The sequence below is a fragment of the Rhamphochromis longiceps genome, linkage group LG1 (genome assembly GCF_057381845.1).
Source record: "Rhamphochromis longiceps isolate RC_006_pf linkage group LG1, R_longiceps_female_GT1.1, whole genome shotgun sequence".
NCBI lineage: Eukaryota > Metazoa > Chordata > Actinopteri > Cichliformes > Cichlidae > Rhamphochromis > Rhamphochromis longiceps.
The window spans coordinates 32,073,539-32,091,985 of NC_140557.1; the positions used below are offsets into that span (position 1 = coordinate 32,073,539).

An 18,447-nucleotide genomic window follows, 5' to 3' on the forward strand; every position below is an offset into this window, starting at 1 on the left:
CCTTTATTCATAGAACCTGGAGTGCAGTATAGGAATATAGCATGATATATATGTAGCTATAATTTTGTTGCAGTAGATTTCATCATCCTTATGTTCGTGCGATTCAGTACAGTACATATATATGTAGGGATGAAATATATAGAGAATGTAATTTATAGAGAAGAGGAAGTCATCTATAATGGACAACAGTAGAAACCCTCTCCACGTTCTGATGGCTGGCAGGTACCCTCTGTCCTCTCACCCCCCACCCATTTATTAGTTATCAGTCCATTAAAACAGTGAGCAAGTAATCTAGTACTTGGAATGTTGGTAGTTCAATTCCTGGATGTTCCAGTCTGCATGCCAAAGTGTTCTTGGGAAAGGCATTGAAGCCAAAGTCCATCATCCATCAGTGTGTGCGTGTTAGTTTGAGGAAAAAGTATTTTTAAAAAGCGCTTGTATGAATGAGGCACATGGCAAGTAGAGTAGAAATGTGCTATGTAAGAACCAGTCCATTTGCAATCTTTTATTGTATTGTATTGTGTATCCCTCTTTTGAACTTTATTTATTTATGACTGGAGGAATGTTTGCTTTTTAAATGGAGCTGCTGGATATCTATATCTGGATATCTGTTTAATTGTTTTAAGACTTCTCAATAAGCTTTTTAGAGCTTCCCAATGAACTTGTTATCTTTAATTGGTTCGGTTTTTTATCATTACATGAAATTAGAATTGTGTTTGTTAAAAAAAGAAAATTGCAAATATTTTAGGTGGCTATTCTTTTTCTTTCTCCTTGTATTGTTACATAACTTTTACCACCACTTACCACCAAATATATAAAAAAAATACTCAAGTAAATGGGCAAATATCAAAGTAAAATTTAACACAAGTAGCACTTGGTTCAAGATTATTTCGTTCAAGATTGTATGCAGTTATGTAAAGCACTGAAGTTAAAATTCTATTTTAATAATGTCATAGTAAAATGTCAGTCAGTTTTCATTCTCATCATTGACCATCCATCATTGATCTAATTAGAAAACTCAAAGTTAGCTTATGTGTATTTGGGCAGGTCAGCTCGCTCTATATTTTCAGTCCCATATCTCATAAACAGTTGTTTTCTTATCAGCAAAACTGCTTTTAGCACACAGTCTTCTTTTCTAGTTTCAATTCACATTGACTTATCCAAAGAGAGACATAAAAGCAAACAACTTCCCGAGTTATAGGTCTTAGAAGGCTTTGGTAGCATGCGGTACTAATAGCTTACATGGAGACTGGTGGAATATACTTTTGATGTTATGCTAACTACATTTTACTTCTTCAACAAGTATCTAAGTAAATTTAATGTAATTAAAGCTTTATTTTAAAATGTGATATAATCTTAAGTAAATGTTTACAGCTTGCTATGTATTTCTTTACTTTTCTTTTTAGCAATCAAAAAAAGGAGACAGCTTTCAGAGTTTGGTGCGGGTTGAGTTTGATGGAACATTGCTGGGAGAGTCAGATGAGAAGCAGGGTAACCCCATGCAGGACTTTATTGACTATAAATTTACCTGCATCTTCCGCTGGCCAAACGACGCTCAGGCTCTCAGTGACATTGCCCAAAAACCCATTGTATGTAAGTCGAGATTTGAAATATTCTCCTGTCTCTGATAATATGATGAAACTGAAAATGGCACTAACCAGCAGCTGAAACATTTCATTTCATTCTATTTTCTTTCAGTTTGATCAACACTTTTTTTTGTTGCTTTTTTTTTTTTTTTTATTACATTTTTGTTGTGAATACCTTGTGTAATTGGTGACAGGAATCTCCTTGATAACCAAACTTGCTAAAAATGTCCACTGTTGTGTTTAATGTATATGGTTTTGTGGTGGTCAGTGACAGTGATAGAAGTCCTGGCTGAGGAGAAGAATGATGAACCAAGACAAGTGCCTCTGGGCCAGGCTGTTGTTGACCTTCTACCACTGTTACAAGGTACAGCTATAGCTATCCGGTCTTTCCATACCAGATCAGTCAGATCTGACAAAAGTTCCCACCTGGCTTCTTCATAATCAGATGACTTATTTATTGCTCATGAAAAAATGTAAATTCATACTATGACAAGTTTCTGAATTAAAGGCCCTGGAAGGTGGGTTGAAATGTGGTACATTTTTGAGCCCCTAACTTCATAACTGTTGGAGCTAGCCATATGAAACCTTCAAAGCTGCAAAAACAAATTTAAGCTCTATTATAAACTGAAAACAAGTAATTTTATTTTCCCTCACTTAGAGTATAACACTCCAAATGCAAAATCTAGTTTTAATTTGGCAGTTTTTTTTTTCTCTAACCAACCTTTAGCATCAGTGTACCTACAGTATCTACATTTTCTTAATTTCTGATACCGGGCTCATGTTCTAGCAGTGATCCCTTTTCAAAATTGGTTTCTGATATAGTCAGCATATCGTCCCAGCTAACAGCTGCTTTGTATGGAGGTCAGAAAAGCAAAAATTCATTTCAGAGAGCTTTTCTTAGCAGAGCAGAACTTTCATTTGTTAGAGTGATTTTCTCTTTGTCTTCAGGTCAGTGCAGTTTCTCATCCACAGTCTCTGTCAATTCGGTGCCCAACCTCCGGGCCAAATCTGCCCAGGACACTGGCCTCAAGGTCAGTTGAGGACTCTGCAGTCATTCTCTTGGAGACCCAACGATGTTTGTATGAACATGCTTTTCAGCATGTCTCACTTTTCACACATGGTTCCTGTATGCATACAGCCGGCTGTAGCTTTTCAGCTCACAGCCCGACACACACCAACACAACAGCACAGATAGCACAGACTTTAAGGCGGCGAGGCGTGATTCCGGGTGCCGCTCAGGTGCGTCCTCCTCCCCTGCAGCGGCGCTGCAGACCACGCCCCGCCACACACCTTAACCTGGTAAAATACATATTTAGACAGAATTTTGCAAATATCTATTTTTCATTTTTTAGCAGCATAGTGCTTTTTTTCCAATTATTTTTTAAAAGTCAGGTCAAGGCTCCAAAATCCCAAAGGTGATATAAGGGTGGCGGCTCACAGCATCTTTTGTTTGCTGGATCATTTTAGTTCAGCTGGGTGTCTTTCCTTTTGTTATATTTCTTTAAGATTTAAAAATGTGTTAATTACATAAATAAAATGTAACTTTCTCTGTAGCACTTCATGGATTTCATAAGCAACACACCTTAGTTGTTCACACAAAGCATAAAGGTAAAAAACAATATATACAGTGTTATCTTCATTTTAGATGTCAAAAAGTATTTGCGGCTCCCAGCGTTTTTGTTTGCATGGAAACCGGCTCCAAATGGCTCTTTGGGTGTTAAAGGTTGCTGACCCCTGGACTACACTCTCTGCTATTTTTACATAGCAAAGTAACCCAAATAAATTACAAGTGTTTTTGTGTATTTTTAATATTGACAAAAGATTGAACATCTTTAAATGAACTTAAAAACAGCACTGATCAGACATGCTTGCATATAGTTCTGACTGAAAAAGTGAATTAACAATTAAACAATTATTTCTTATTATATTATTATGTCTAGATTACCAACACAGACTCTACAATTATTTAGCATCTATTGCCTTTTTTCGATGGTTACAGCTAAAGTACAATTTTAAACCAAAACAAATGCCACAATTTGAGACTATTTATTGTCTGGTCAAAAATAAGGCTCCCAGGCTCAAGCGGTATCTGGTAAAAAAAAAAAAAAAAAAAAAAAAGTTTAGTATTTAGTATTTTTAACCCACTGACAGGTTGGGTTGAGTATATAAAAAGAGATTCCAAATATTAGTTTTGCAGACATTTTAAAATAATGCATTCAACACATTTGGCAAAGCCTAAGAAGCACACAGTGTGTTTTGTTAAATCAATACTAATTCCAGACATGTAGACACTTTAGTTATATATGAAATGTGTAAAATAACAACTAGAAACAATAGAAAGATAATGGACAGTTGAAAAATAGAATTCACAATTTAAGTTTTTTTTACATTGTTTTAAGAGTGTATCCATATTGCCCACAGTTCCCCAACAAAGATAGGAGTGCAACCAGAATGAAGCAAGGATCCAGCCAAGCAGTTTTTAAATGGAAAATGAAGGTAATCCCATTACTCTACAGGGACAGTTATAGTAAGCATAAATAAAATATCCCTCAGATGAGCCTTCAGGGGTTCAGGTCTATCTAAAAGTCCCTGCGCCCCCTTAGTTGAATTCTACAGATTTATGACTAGAAGTCCAAATTAGTCATAGAGTTTGGTAAAGAAAAAGTAAAATACCAACATCACAGGTAAGTTGCTGCTCAAAATCAGTTTAATAATTCAGCTAACAGTAGCTTCATCCATACAGCAACGAGCATGACATCGGAGGGTATTAACTCTGGTGCCCATGCAAGTTGGACTTTGAGAAATACCTCTCACTTTAAATGTGGTATTGCGGTATTATAAATTAACCAACAGCTTTTCTAATTAACACATTCATGGTGAGAAAGCCAAAGACCGGCACTTCATTTCATTTATCATGTGAAATGCTATGCTAGCAAGGTTCAACTCCTAATACTAAACAACCTTGTTGTTAGATTACAAATAAAATGTGATGTGCATCAAATAAAATACAGATAGAAATACAACAGATAAAAAGTGCAAAAGGCCAGAAAAAAACAAACTAAGCTGTATAAACTGTTAGTGAGTCCTCTTATCCTTTTCAGTGGCAATATGTTTTTGTTGGTTTATTTTGTTATTTGTTATTGAGGAACATGTTCGTTTTAAGGTGTTGTTAAACATAAGTATTTTTTTGCTGGGATATGATAAACGAGAAAAAAACAGCCACTTACATGTATTATATGTTAAATATGTGAATTTACATATAATGATAAAATGAGCTTTCATTGCACTCAGGAAATTGTTTAGTGTTGTGTATTATGGTTTGAAAAGCACTTAGGACCTAAGGATTTGTATTCAGTATGGTTAAAGCAGTATATCAATGAAAAATATAAACTGCTCTGCTTTTTAGGTGCCTACCCTCGATGTGAGTGTCAGTGTGTTGGATCCAATACTGTCCGAGGCTGACCTCTCAGCCTCTAATCTACTAAAGGTAACTTTGGAGACAGCCTACTCTGTCCCAGACTCATGGATGCTGCCATCCGGCCCTGCTCCCACTACCTTCACATACACTGCTGCCCTAGAGATCCCTCTTACTGCAGACGTGAGTGTTATACTGTGCTTTTTATGTGGCCTCTTAAGGCATACTGCTCTATTCACACTAGCTTAAAATGTCAATCTTTCCAAGGGTGATGCGTTTTTGACAAATGTAGCTTTACTACTGCTTTGCTCCCAGCAAGACCAAGTGCTAGTGTTCCCTGAAGGGCAGCTGAAGGCAGGGGGGCAGGGAGAAGAAAAGGAACGTCAGAAGAAGAGGCCCCATAGGGACACACTAGCTCCAGAGAACCACTTCCTGCCTGGAGTCTTTTTCAAGCCAGAAGAAATTGATCAGGAGGATGGTGAGCTGACTGCTCGAGAGGTAAATACAAATGCAGCTTGCAGATACTACCAATAATATTAGCTGGAATGTTGCAAAAAAAAAGAAAGAAAGAAAGTTAAAAACACTCTTAAAGTGACCTCGAGATTTGATAATCAGTTTTGTTCATCAGTTTCTTACCTGTTGAAGTTCAGGGTGTGCCTGCTGAGGTGGTGTCAACATTCACTCAGCTTTAACATCGCCCTGGGTTCTCGGCCTGCTTAGCATTACCATTCTGTCTGTACAGATGCTTGCAAAGCAGCATAATGCTAACACAAGTTCCTGGATGCGGTTTGCACTTTACGATTGTGCTCTTGTCCTTTTGTGCAATAAAAATAAATGTAATGTCCATATCCGTACTACAGACCGTGCCATTTATTTCCCTTTTAAAAAGAAGGAAATAAAGTATTAATTTGCACATATGAGACACATGGAATTTTAGATTGGGATTTTATCGTATTTGCTACATCCACTACATCACACTGATGTAGAATTCTGAAAAACAGACAAATTTTCATCCATCAAATGTGATATACGTGTCATTACAGGGTTAGACAGACACAAAAACTAACAAAGATGGGTAATAAGGATCAGATGAACTGGATCAGATTCTAACTATCCCTGTCCCTAACAGGGACACCAACCTTTAGCATATCCATCCATCCATCCATCCATCCATCCATCCATCCATCCATCCATCTTCATCCGCTTTATCCGAGGCCGGGCCGCGGGGGCAGCAGCCTAAGCAAAGAGGCCCAGACCTCCCTCTCCCCAGCCACCTCCTCCAGCTTATCCGGGGGAACACCAAGGCGTTCCCAGGCCAGCCGAGAGATATAATCTCTCCAGCGTGTCCTGGGTCTGCCCCGGGGCCTCCTCCCGGTGGGACATGCCTGGAACACCTCACCCAGGAGGCGCCCAGGGGGCATCCTTGTCAGATGCCCGAACCACCTCAGCTGGCTCCTTTCGATGTGGAGCAGCAGCGGCTCTACTCTGAGCCCCTCCCGGATGACCGAACTTCTCACCCTATCTCTAAGGGAGAGGCCAGCCACCTTTCGGAGGAAGCTCATTTCTGCCGCTTGTATCCGCGATCTCGTTCTTTCGGTCACTACCCACAGCTCGTGGCCATAGGTGAGGGTAGGGACGTAGATCGACCGGTAAATTGAGAGCTTTGCTTTTACACTCAGCTCCCTCTTCACCACGACGGACCGGTGCAGCGTCCACATTACTGCAGCTGCAGCCCCAATCCGTCTGTCGATCTCCGGCTCCCTTCTCCCATCACTCGCGAACAAGACCCCAAGATACTTGAACTCCTCCACTTGGGGCAGGAACTCATCCCCGACCCGGAGTGGGCACTCCACCCTTTTCCGGCTGAGAACCATGGCCTCAGATTTGGAGGTGCTGATCCTCATTCCCGCTGCTTCACACTCGGCTGCGAACCGTTCCAGTGCGAGCTGGAGGCCCTCACCCGATGAAGCCAACAGAACCACATCATCCGCAAAAATCAGAGATGAGATTCTGAGGCCACCAAAGCGAAAGCCCTCCGCCACTTGGCTGCGCCTAGAAATCCTGTCCATAAAAATTATGAACAGAACCGGAGACAAAGGGCAGCCCTGGCGGAGCCCATCACCCACCGGGAACGAGTCCGACTTATTGCCGACAATGCGAACCAAGCTCTTACAACGGTTGTATAGGGGTCAAATGGCCCGTAGCAATGGGCCAGACACCCCATACTCCCGCAACACCTCCCACAGGACACCCCGAGGGACACAGTCGAATGCCTTCTCCAAGTCCACAAAACACATGTAGACTGGTTGGGCAAACTCCCATGCACCTTCAAGTATCCTCGAGAGGATAAAGAGCTGGTCCAGTGTTCCGCGACCAAGACAAAAACCGCATTGCTCCTCCTGTATCCGAGGTTCGACTAGTGGACGAACTCTCCTTTCCAGCACCCTGGCATAGACTTTCCCAGGGAGGCTGAGGAGTGTGATCCCCCTGTAGTTGGAACACACCCTCCGGTCCACCACCCCGGTCTGCCAGTCCACAGGTACTGCCCCTGATGCCGTCGGGGGGTTCCCCGGAGGCATCTTCCTTGGGGGGCTCAACCCGGGGTAACGGTCATGTCCGGTTAGGGGCTCTGTTGGCTCTGAGGTGACTGTTTCCTCGTGGCTGTGTGCAGCGGGGCTAGGGGAGGGTCTGTGCTGACGGACGTGGGTTACTGACCTGGTAGCCTGGCTGCCCCTGGGTGGGTCCAGGATGGGCGTGAGGTTCTGGGGGCGCTCCGTCTCTGGGCTGGGACCCGGGCCTTGGGGGCTTGGGTCCTGGTTGGTGTGTTGCCGGGGTTGTGGGCGGGTGGGTGCATGGGGGCCCAGCCCTGGAGCAGGGTGCCGCCGGTGCATCGAGCCACCTGGGGGGCTCTTCAACTGGTGGGGGAGATTGTAGCATCTTGCAGGAGCTTTCCTCTCCTCAGGAGCTCCCTCTGCAGGAGGGGGAGATACAGGAGAGGTGGAGGAAGATCTCAGCCTGGGTGTTTATTGTCTTATGTAGTCTGGAAGATGAGTGGATGGTGGGGTGGGTGCAGTTTTCTCTGTGGTGGGGTTGGGTGGACTGTCCCGGGCTCTGTGGGGCCGGGAGGCGCTGCTGCACTGGGCCCCGGTCTGGATGGGCCTGGGCCCCCTTTCCCTGGCGGGTCGCGGAGTATGGGGGTGCCTACTGGGGTCAGCGGGGGAGCTGGCCCCAGGGAGGGGTCACTTGCCCCTCCCTTCCTTCCCTCCCCATCTCCAGCTGTCTCCCTCTTCCCGCTCCACCACAACCACCCACACATGCAGGACCTTGGAGTAGGGGTATGTCACCAGGGTGCAGAGGAGGCTACCCCCCCTCTGTCCCCTTCTGGCTACCTCTGCCTCAATTTTATCCCACAACTTAGACATTCACATTACTCACACTCTCATTACACATACATATAGGATCTTGGGGGTGGGCACGATACACGGAATCCAAAGTACCATCAGGGTGTACACCCCACCCCTGGCGTCGTTGCCCACCTCTCAATTTTAAATACACGTAGACATTGAGGGCTAGCAGGAGGGACCATGCGCTTACCTGCTGCTCTCTGGCAGGTAGCTCCATGCCCTCCTGGGTTTTAAATGCACCTTAGAACACACATGCATCAACACTACAATGAGCGGGTGGAGGGAGGTTTGGAGTCTTCTCTCACCCCCATTCTCTGCGACCTGCTGGAGCGGGGGGGCTAGGAGGAGGAGTTGGCCGTCCGACTGCGGTCTGGAGTGTGGGGCCTTCCTGCTGCTGCGGAGTCGGGGTGGTCTGCCTCTCCCCACCGCAGGGAAAAGGGTAACACCACCTGGGTCTAGGTGCAGTTCCCCCCTCCAGGGGCAAGGGTACCTAGACCCGGTTTGTAGAGTACACTTGGGGAGTGTGATCGTGTGTACAGCGTCTCTTTATGTCTGTCTCCACGTTGGTTGAGTGTGGAGTAAGTGCATATGAGAGCATGAGGGTGGGAATGGATGTTTGTATCTGTGTGTGCCTGTACGTCTGTGTCTATATGTCAGGTTGGGTGTCAGGCGCCACCTCTCTGGGGACATCTCAGGCCCTCCAAAGTTTGGAGGCCTATCTCCCCCTACCACCACTTCCCCTGCCAGTGGCGGACTCCCTCAGACATCGGTGCGTTGGTGGTTCTTTGTGTCCGGGGATGGGCGTCCAGGTACACACCGGCTCACTCCTTGGCGGCCGCTTATCGGGGCCTGGAGCCTGGGGCTCGCTTGGGCCACTTCGGAGGTGGGGTGCCCCCGGCCTCTCGGCCTGGGACTCGGTCACTCAGGCACGGCTGGCTGCCGGCGGAGCTCACGGGCGCGTCACTGCAACTCCCCCTGGCTTCTGCTCTGCGGCTGCTGAGTGAGCCCTCATCTGGGACTCTCCTCAGCTCTTTCTGGGACAGTGGCGCGGCTGCCCCTCTGTTGGTCTTCCTTGGTCTCTTGTGTTCTGGGGGCCTCTGGATGTCTGGAGTTTTGATCTCCTCCATACCTGCTTCATGCCCTGGAGGACGGGGCTGTGGCTCCCCACACCCTCTAGCAGATTATTACATGAAGGAACCTTTAAAAAAAACAAAAAACAAGCGCGTCCATGTTCACAGGTGTACACACGGGTGATCACACCCACAAACTACACCCTTTTTGGCTCCTACCTCAAAGCACACTGTGTTCTGTTGATCTTATGTGCTGCACAATAATGTTTAATATTTAGTATTTACTGTCATATTCCCATATATCATTGTGATGTTGTTTATTCTATTACTCTTGTTCTCTTCTGCTTGTTTTCTTTTTTCTTTCTCAGCAGGTGATCCAGGTGATTGATATATGCATTTTTTTTTCTCTGCCCGTTCTGTTGGTTTATGTTTTTTGCCCTTCTCCCCCATCCCTCTTCTCAGCTGTTTCTCTTTCCCTCTTTCTTTCTCCCCTTCTTTCCCCCAGTCAAGTCTGTCCCGTATTCAGTAAGTGAAAATAAAATAAACAATAAAAGGTGAATCAAATGGACCATTACGGCAAGGCTGGGATGGTCAATTTGGTAAAGTAAATCCGTTGGGCATCTTTGTTTGCCTTTAGACAACAATTCTGATGGCAAAAGAGCCAAACGGGACAGGCAAAAAAAAAAAAAAAAAAGGGAGGCTGAGGAGTGTGATCCCCCTGTAGTTGGAACACACCCTCCGGACCCCCTTCTTAAACATGGGGACCACCACCCCGGTCTGCCAGTCCACAGGTACTGCCCCTGATCTCCACGCAACATTGCAGAGGCGTGTCAACCAGGACAGCCCTACAACGTCCAGAGACTTCAGGAACTCGGGGCGGACCTCATCAACACCAGGGGCTCTGCCACCAAGGAGTTGTTTAACTGCCTCAGTGACCTCGCGGGTCATTCCCCTCATCCCCAGACTCTGCTTCCTTATTCATATCCTTATTCACTATATCCATGAACCTCCTCTGAGGTCTTACTCTTTTCCTCCTGCTTGACAGCTCCCTCTTTATATATTTGTCCACTCAACAAATCAAGAACTGAGGAAAATAATAAAACCCAAGAATCAATGTCGATAAACTCAAAGGAAGACAAAAACTCAGAAATCTCAGAAAACCACAGATAATCCAAAAACCACAATTCCATTGAAGATAACAGCATGTGAAAGCTTATTTACAGGCTTGTGGTGTAAATGTTCCCACAGGACCGGGCATTTCGTGATGAGGCAGAGACCACGAAGAACAGAGTGAGCTGGGACACAGAGATGTACTGCTTTCTGGACGCAGGGGGAACTACAAGGTTGGAGGCTGAGCATGCAAATCACTCCTTTATTTCTCTGTGTACCGGACCACCATGCTACCTGCTGGCTACAATTTTACGAATTTAATCTAGAAAGGGAAAGTCAGTCACCAGTTTCTTTGTTACAGAACACATGTTATAGCAGAGTCTAAGAGCAGGATTTCCTTATTCAGAACATTTCAGGCATGCAAGGAAATCAGAAAGTAATGAAAAAGGAATTTGATCTTATCACTGATTTTAGGCACACAGTGAGCATGTGATCTGTGCAAGTATACAGTAAGTAAATAGGCTTAATGCTTAGAGTAAAGGTCAAATGTATGAAAGAAAAAACAACTAGTGCAGTGGTTTTCACAAAGGCCCACATGAGAAATTGGGACTGTTGTGAAGGGCTGCACCAATAAGCTGAACTCAGTTATTATGCTCAATATTAACTGTATCACTATAAAACGCTACTGGTAAGAGTAGATGTTACAGCTAGACAACGAAAATGTGAAATATCCATAGTAAAAATTTAATTTTTTTTTATCACAGTTTAATCAACATTCTCCAAAATGACACCTTTTTTCCTCGGTGAAAGAAATCTAGTCTGTTTTACCAACCCTTTGTTTGCTTGGCAGTAGCACTGAAGTTGAAACTCTCTCAAACAAATACATGAATCCACTCCTTGTTTCTCTAAGTATCGCCAAGACAACAATAGTTCTTAACTGGAAATCAAAGAAATAGTTACATATTAACATCCAGACAAACCTTCTCATTGAAGACACACATTTAGAAACCATGACATTCTTGCAAAAAGACAATAGAGCTGTATTTATCAACATTTTAAACCCATTTTCTGAATTAATCATGTTGATTATTATTATCATTGTTGTTGTTTAATGGTAAATGGCCTGTATTTGTATAGCGCTTTACTAGTCCCTAAGGACCCCAAAGCGCTTTACAAATCCAGTCATCCACCCATTCAAATCAAATCAAATCACTTTTATTGTCACATCAATATTCACAATGATATATGGGAGTACTCATTCACACACACTGGTGATGGCAAGCTACATTGTAGCCACAGCCACCCTGGGGTACACTGACAGAGGTGAGGCTGTCGGACACTGGTGCCACCGGGCCCTCTGACCACCACCAGTAGGCAACGGGTGAAGTGTCTTGCCCAAGGACACAACGACCGAGACTGTTCAAGTCGGGGCTCGAACCGGCAACCTTCCGATTACAAGGCAAACTCCCAACTCTTGAGCCACGATCGCCCCAATTGTTGTTGTTGTTTATTTTGCCAGAACAATTTAATATGTGACCTTGGGACTGGTGGGATCTGGAGTTGCTCACTAGGTGGGTTTGGGCTGTGGTGGTACCTCGGGGTGGTCCTGGACCTCCATCCACTGTGCCCCATCTCTCATGTTGTCGGCCAACTAATGACATTGTCTTTGCAACACATTAGGAAACAAAAATAAAACAAAGGAATAAAGAAAGGAAAAAAATAATAATATAAAACAACTGTAATACACATGAAAGGGTAGGTTAAACATGATTAAAGTGGGATTCGCATCTCACAGTGTTTTGTTATTACATCACACAAGATTAGGGTTACCAAAAATATAGCAAGCTTTTAATATAACAAAAAAAGATCAAGGCAGTCATGTCAGTGTAAGCCGATATAGGTTGAATGGGTGCTTCTGGGTTGGGAGGTGGGAATGGGATGTCCCCTGGGCTGCACCCTCCATGCCTTTGGTGAATTGCTCTAGGATGATGGAAAACACAAAGAGAGAATATAAAAATGTGTGTATCAGTACTGATTATAATTTCAGGCTGAAGCAAAGGATAACTAAGAGCAGATTGTGGCCAGTGGAGATCATGAGGTCATTGGCTCCATTATCAAAGGTTAGTATTCCTTTTTATTCTCTCTTCTTTGGTGTTTGGATTTCCAGTATTTAGGATATCATATGCAATAAGCTTAGAAAAAACAATATGTGATTTTAAGTCTAACTGAGATGGAGACCAGACCAGACCTGTGTGTGTTTGTGTGTAGTTAGGTGCTGAGGACTCAGAAATCCCCTACCATGGTTTGGCATTTATAGACTTTGGGCAGCTGCTGTATCCTGGAGTCCAGCGAATCCGAGGAGCATACAGCGTTCAGCCTTTCTCTGAGGAAGATTTGCTGAATAAGGTTCCAGTAACACACACACATCACTCATTTGCTTTAAATTTGGTTTCCTTGTAAAATATAAATAAAAACAGAATGGAGTACTTAGTTAATCTCACAAACCAATATTTTATTCACAGTAAAAATCAGAAAACAAATCAAATATTAAAACTGAGAATGTATATTTATGCGTAAAATATGGGTTTATGAATTTTGGAAATAATTTTACTCTCTTTATAAATACAATTTACACAGTGTTCCAACTCTGGGGTTGCAGTTGATATTGCCTTTATTTAAATAGGGCTGTTAAATTGCTATGTGAATTGTTTAACCTCTCTTGCACTCAAAGGCCAAGCGAAGCATCAGTGTTTTAAAGGAAAAAGCTAAGGAAGCTGCCAGCCAGGCCAAAGATATTGTCAGCTCTAACAAAGCAGGAAAGAACATGAATGGAAGCAACAAGGGACCCACAGATTCCAATGAGCAAGGCAAAAAGGTCAGAAAAGTTTTGATGGTCACAAGTGAATAATTCTTTAGAGTTTTTATAAGTTTTCCAGCATAAGCAAAGTCCAACAGTTCCTTTTCCCCCCTCAAACAATTAAACCTGACTTCAGTTATAAGAATTTAGACCATAACATAAAGTTTTTTAAAATTATATCAGCAACATGCAAATCACAGTGAAGGAGCTGTGCCATTAACTGCAGCTGGCCTGCAGTGATTTATATGAACCTGAGCCACAAGTCAATGCCGAGGGAACCCTAAGCTCCATGTAAACATCAACATAACTCTGCACAGCATTAGCGAAGAAATCAATAAAATTATCAGTGTTCCCTCTAAGCTGCGCGTGTGCGCAATTGCGCACTGCTGGCACGGTCTCTGCGCACAGAAAATCTGCGTTGCGCACACACACAAAAAAATCTAACCTGAATTGAAATTAAAATCAATACTTTAACAATTCTGTTTTGCAGTGTTAGTCAGTAAATGACTGGCTGCTCCCATATGGGATCCAGCCAATAATGCGATTCACATTCGTATATACAGTATGCAGCTAATCAATGTCGTTGACAGGCTATGACAGCGTCCTTATGTGCCGACACCGGTGTTTTAGCTAGCAAAGCGGCGTGGCGACATTTAGCGCAAATCTTGTATAGTTAGTGTGTATTGCAGTCAATAGTTTTGTTGTGTGTGTCAGAACAACTGCTGAATGTTACAGGTGTTACAGCAGTGATGCATCTCCTGTTGTCAGGCCTGCAGGTATCAGGTTGTTGTTCTCCTTTATCTCGTAGTGGACTGAAATTATTTTTGGGGTGGCACAAATAATTTGTGTGGCATCAAATTTGATGCAGAACAGCTAATTGTTCTGTAAATAATTTGAAATGTTTATTTAAAAAAATGCCTTGGCTGCATTTTTAGGTAAACAGCTGCAAAAAACTTTGTTGTTTGCCCAACACTGGTATATACTGTATTTTGCAGACAGAGTTACAGGACTCTCCCCCAGACCACAGACTCATACTCATAATACAAGTCAGAGCTTTATAAACAAAAAAACAAAACAAAAAAACAAAACAAAAAAAAGTTGTCTTCAAAATTGGGGTTTAAGTTATTTTTACTTCCAATAGTGTTAAGATACTACACAGGTCATGAACAAGATTTGTTTAAATTTTCATTGTAAGTGGGCTAAAGCAGTTAATTAAAAGTAGTCTAACATAAATGTAAATGCTGTAATTTGATTATTTTAATAAACCATGTAACTTGGATGGATTCGATGCTGGTGTGACCGCAGTGCACACGTCTGATGTTGCTCACAGTGGTCCAAGGGATCGCTCAGGGAGTTTGTGCGTTCGCTCAGAAACATGAATAAGTAGAGCGAACATTGATTAGGAGAATTTACTGGAGACTCCAGTACCAGTTGCAATTTAGTACAGCTGAGCAGAGATCAGCAGCAGTAGATGCTCAAACTTACTGCACATCCTTATTACTGCAATATATTATAAAGTCGTATTTAGCTGATGTGTTTTCTGTTTAAGCAGAAATTTGGAAAACTTTAACTCTTCACTTGTGTTAATGGCAGATGTATGTGGAGGCCAGAACTTATATTATCATTGAGATAGCCTTGGAGAAACCGCTGGTACCAAAACCATCACCAGAAGAGCTAGCCCAAAGGTAATGTGCTAATTAAACCATGTGGTGACTGAGTCTGACCTGCTTCTTTTGGCTCCATTATTAGATTGTAGCACCGAGATAGAGTTATACATTTATCAACACTTTCACACACACACGTAAGTGTTAAATTTAGTAGTTGCCCCCTCTGTTTCTGACTGACTGTGAAACACAAATGAGTGAGTGTATTGAGATGTTTTTGTGTTTCTTGCAGGGTGACGGCATTGATCCCTCCCAAACCTAAACGTCCAGCTGGTCCTAGTAGAGCAGAAAGAGTAAAACACACACACACACACACACACACACACACACACACACACACACACACACACACACACACACACACACACACACACACACACACACACACACACAATGAATTGCCCAATCGAGGAGATTTGCATGCTTGATGTATTCTCTCCACCGGTGTGTGCTCCTGCAGGCTGTGCTGGACTTCCACAGGCAGGTAGCAAACACGGTGTCCCATGTTTCAGAACAGTGTGAGGAACTATTTGGAACAAGTTGTGAAATTCCCCAAGACGACAGCTTGGAGAAAATGAAGATTCAGTTGATAGGAGCGCTCAATGACTCTGGGAGATACTTTGTCTTCAAGGAACAAATGAAGGTCAGACCAAATGCCCACATCTATGATGGATTAATGAAATTTACAAGGACACTGAAACTATTTTTAGGGATCGATCTAATGGTTCTGGTCATATTTTTCTTCTACATTAGTGTCATTATTTCTCCACAACGGCTTGTGTATATTTCTGGTTTGTAGCATGCGGTGGTGAGGATCGTACGTGACAAGATGAGGCGGACAGAGCCATTCACGGATGATCAACAGCTGAAGGAATTTGCCAGCAAACTCTATGTCTACCTGGTTGATGAGATGCACGTTGCTATGAGCAAGGTACCAAACACACACTTTCATATACAGTCTGTGAGGACATCTTTTGACTTTTTTGTTTTATCCTTACTTCCTTAACAGATTTATTCTCCAGATGCTGTTGAGGGCTACCCAGATAACATCCAGTTACACTGTTCTCAGCTCTCACATTTTGCCAGAGAGGCACAGCTTACTGGGAATTACGAGCAGGCTGCATATTACTGGAAAGAGGTATAATAACAATGCTCTAAAGCTCATTGCGAAAAAAATAAATAATCAGGAAGATTTATGTAAAAAAAAACAGAATAAGGTTGACAGACAACTATTTGCCGGACAGATTTAATTACTTGTCAGAATGTCATATAAAGACTGGGTTATATTTGTCTGTTATTCTCAAGAATATTTATAATAATGTTATGTTTGAATGTTTTTCTTTTGTTTCGTCAAGTGGACACAAGTCACATTGCAGCACTGAATAATGATAATGGTTGTTAAAATAGATGAAGTGGTTTCTGATATTTTTTTATTAACCTGCAGCTAGTGGTCAGGCACCCAAATGAGCCCACCTATATGTTTGAGTGGGGGGGCCTGTACATGCTGACCGGAGACTACCTGAAGGCAAAAGAGTGTTATCATGATGCTGTGTCTATCGACCAAGTGCACCAACCCAGGTTAGAAATGCACTCCTTACAATATTGATCTTCACTTTAAGCAAATCATTAATTTAATAAGAGATTAATTATTGAATAATTATTTTAGCCTGCATATTATATATATATCTAAATATTATAGAGTGTATAAGTATAGTCTAGCAATCAGCTCAATTCTAAATCATGATGGTATATTATTTGTATATTATTATTTGACAGAGGAAGAGAGATATTTAGAGTTACTTCCTGTCACAGTATTCTTCATCTCCACTGTATTTTCTGACGTCACAAGCAATGAACCTACCTGCTCGTGTTTTTACTTTTATTGGAACATGGTTCAGTGGTTACTTACAATACAACTTTATTTGTATAGCACGTTTAAAAGACCAGCGGTACACCAAAGTGCTTTACAATAAAAACAGGAAAATTAAGACATGATTAAATAATAGACTATTAACAAAGTAGGGAATATAAGAACTATGTAACAAAGTTACTAAGAAGAGATATAGCTAAAAGATAAAGTACATAAATAAAAAATTGAACCAAATATAAAATAGGGACACTAACTAGATGGAAAAGCTATGTTGAATAAGTGAGTTTTTAAATGGGATTTAAAAGATAAAATGGAGTCTGACGCACGGATAGTGATAGGAAGGCTGTTCCACAGATTAGGTGCAACCAGGGCAAAAGCACGGTCACCCCTAGATTTAAGTCTAGATCTAGGCTGAGCCAAGAGTAATTGGGCTGAAGACCCGAGGGCTCACCCAGGGACATATAGACTAAGAAGATCAACAAGATAACGAGGGGCTAAATTATTTATCATTTTAAAGGTGAGCAACAATGTTTTAAATTCAATGCGATACTTTATGGGTAACCAATGCAAATCAATAAGAACAGGCGTGATAGAGGCATGCTTTCTAATGCCAGTCAGGAGGCGAGCCGCAGCATAAAAAACAGGTCGTCAAACAGTTTCACGAGTTCAAGACCGATGTTTCTTTATCCTCTTCTTGCTCCAGCCTGATGATGTGTGGGGTATTGGCAGTGATGTTTGAGCATTACAGTGAGGCCCAGACTTTCCTTGAGCGAGCCACCAGCCTAGACCCTCTCAGCGTGGTGGCCTGGACACTGCTGGGTGAGATGAGGATCTGTTTTGCTTCCTGCTGCTATTGTATCAGTGAACAGCAAAATGATACTACCAAACTTCATTTGTCAGCAGCTATTACTGTTTGTTGTCTACCCCCAGTGTAATGGAGGCCCCGCAGGTTACTCAAGACAGTTTGACTGTTGTGTGTGACTTTCATAGATTTAGGTTGGTTTGTAAATCTGTCTTTAAAATATCCAACCATCATCTTCAATTTAGGGTTGGGTGGAGCCCAGTTTGTCATAGGGTGAGAGACAGGGTAGACCCTGGACTGGTCTCTTTAAGAGTTGACACAGACTGAACAGACAAAATGATGAACAAACAAAAAAACATGAATATAAAACAATCTGTAACCTAAACACCCACAACAATAGTGGAAGAGGGATGCATGCTGGGGAACGTGGAGTAACCTTGTTGGGTGTTTGCTCCAGGTTTGTTCCATGTGGGTCAGAACGACTCCATCCAGGCTGCGAGGGCTTTTATGGAGGCCACAAAGCTGTTGAATGCAGAAGAGGCAAAAAAGCAAGAGCAGAGCGAGGAGAAGGGGGAGAAAGACAAGGAGGAGAAACACCAAGAGGAAGAGAACAAGCAGGAGGCAGATGAAACAACAAACTCTCCCAGAGTTATGCAAGGTGAGGAAAAC

General features: G+C 42.7%; 1 protein-coding gene across 3 annotated transcripts in view; it reads left to right on the forward strand.

Moving 5' to 3' along the window:
* The window catches only part of cfap70 (cilia and flagella associated protein 70), a 28,481-nt gene that overhangs the window by 368 nt on the left and 9,666 nt on the right, over positions 1-18,447 (forward strand). For 2 of the 3 annotated variants that reach the window (XM_085407138.1, XM_085407128.1), the window contains exons 2-19: positions 1,407-1,593; positions 1,855-1,950; positions 2,535-2,617; positions 4,008-4,082; positions 4,993-5,184; positions 5,317-5,499; positions 10,724-10,818; positions 12,633-12,705; positions 12,854-12,991; positions 13,317-13,460; positions 15,036-15,127; positions 15,339-15,399; positions 15,567-15,749; positions 15,906-16,037; positions 16,116-16,244; positions 16,551-16,684; positions 17,680-17,795; positions 18,236-18,436. In XM_085407138.1, the coding sequence (XP_085263264.1) occupies positions 1,407-1,593; positions 1,855-1,950; positions 2,535-2,617; positions 4,008-4,082; positions 4,993-5,184; positions 5,317-5,499; positions 10,724-10,818; positions 12,633-12,705; positions 12,854-12,991; positions 13,317-13,460; positions 15,036-15,127; positions 15,339-15,399; positions 15,567-15,749; positions 15,906-16,037; positions 16,116-16,244; positions 16,551-16,684; positions 17,680-17,795; positions 18,236-18,436 (2,314 nt within the window). The remainder of the gene's footprint in view (positions 1-1,406; positions 1,594-1,854; positions 1,951-2,534; positions 2,618-4,007; positions 4,083-4,992; positions 5,185-5,316; positions 5,500-10,723; positions 10,819-12,632; positions 12,706-12,853; positions 12,992-13,316; positions 13,461-15,035; positions 15,128-15,338; positions 15,400-15,566; positions 15,750-15,905; positions 16,038-16,115; positions 16,245-16,550; positions 16,685-17,679; positions 17,796-18,235; positions 18,437-18,447) is intronic. The other variant, XM_085407146.1, reaches the window with a different exon arrangement.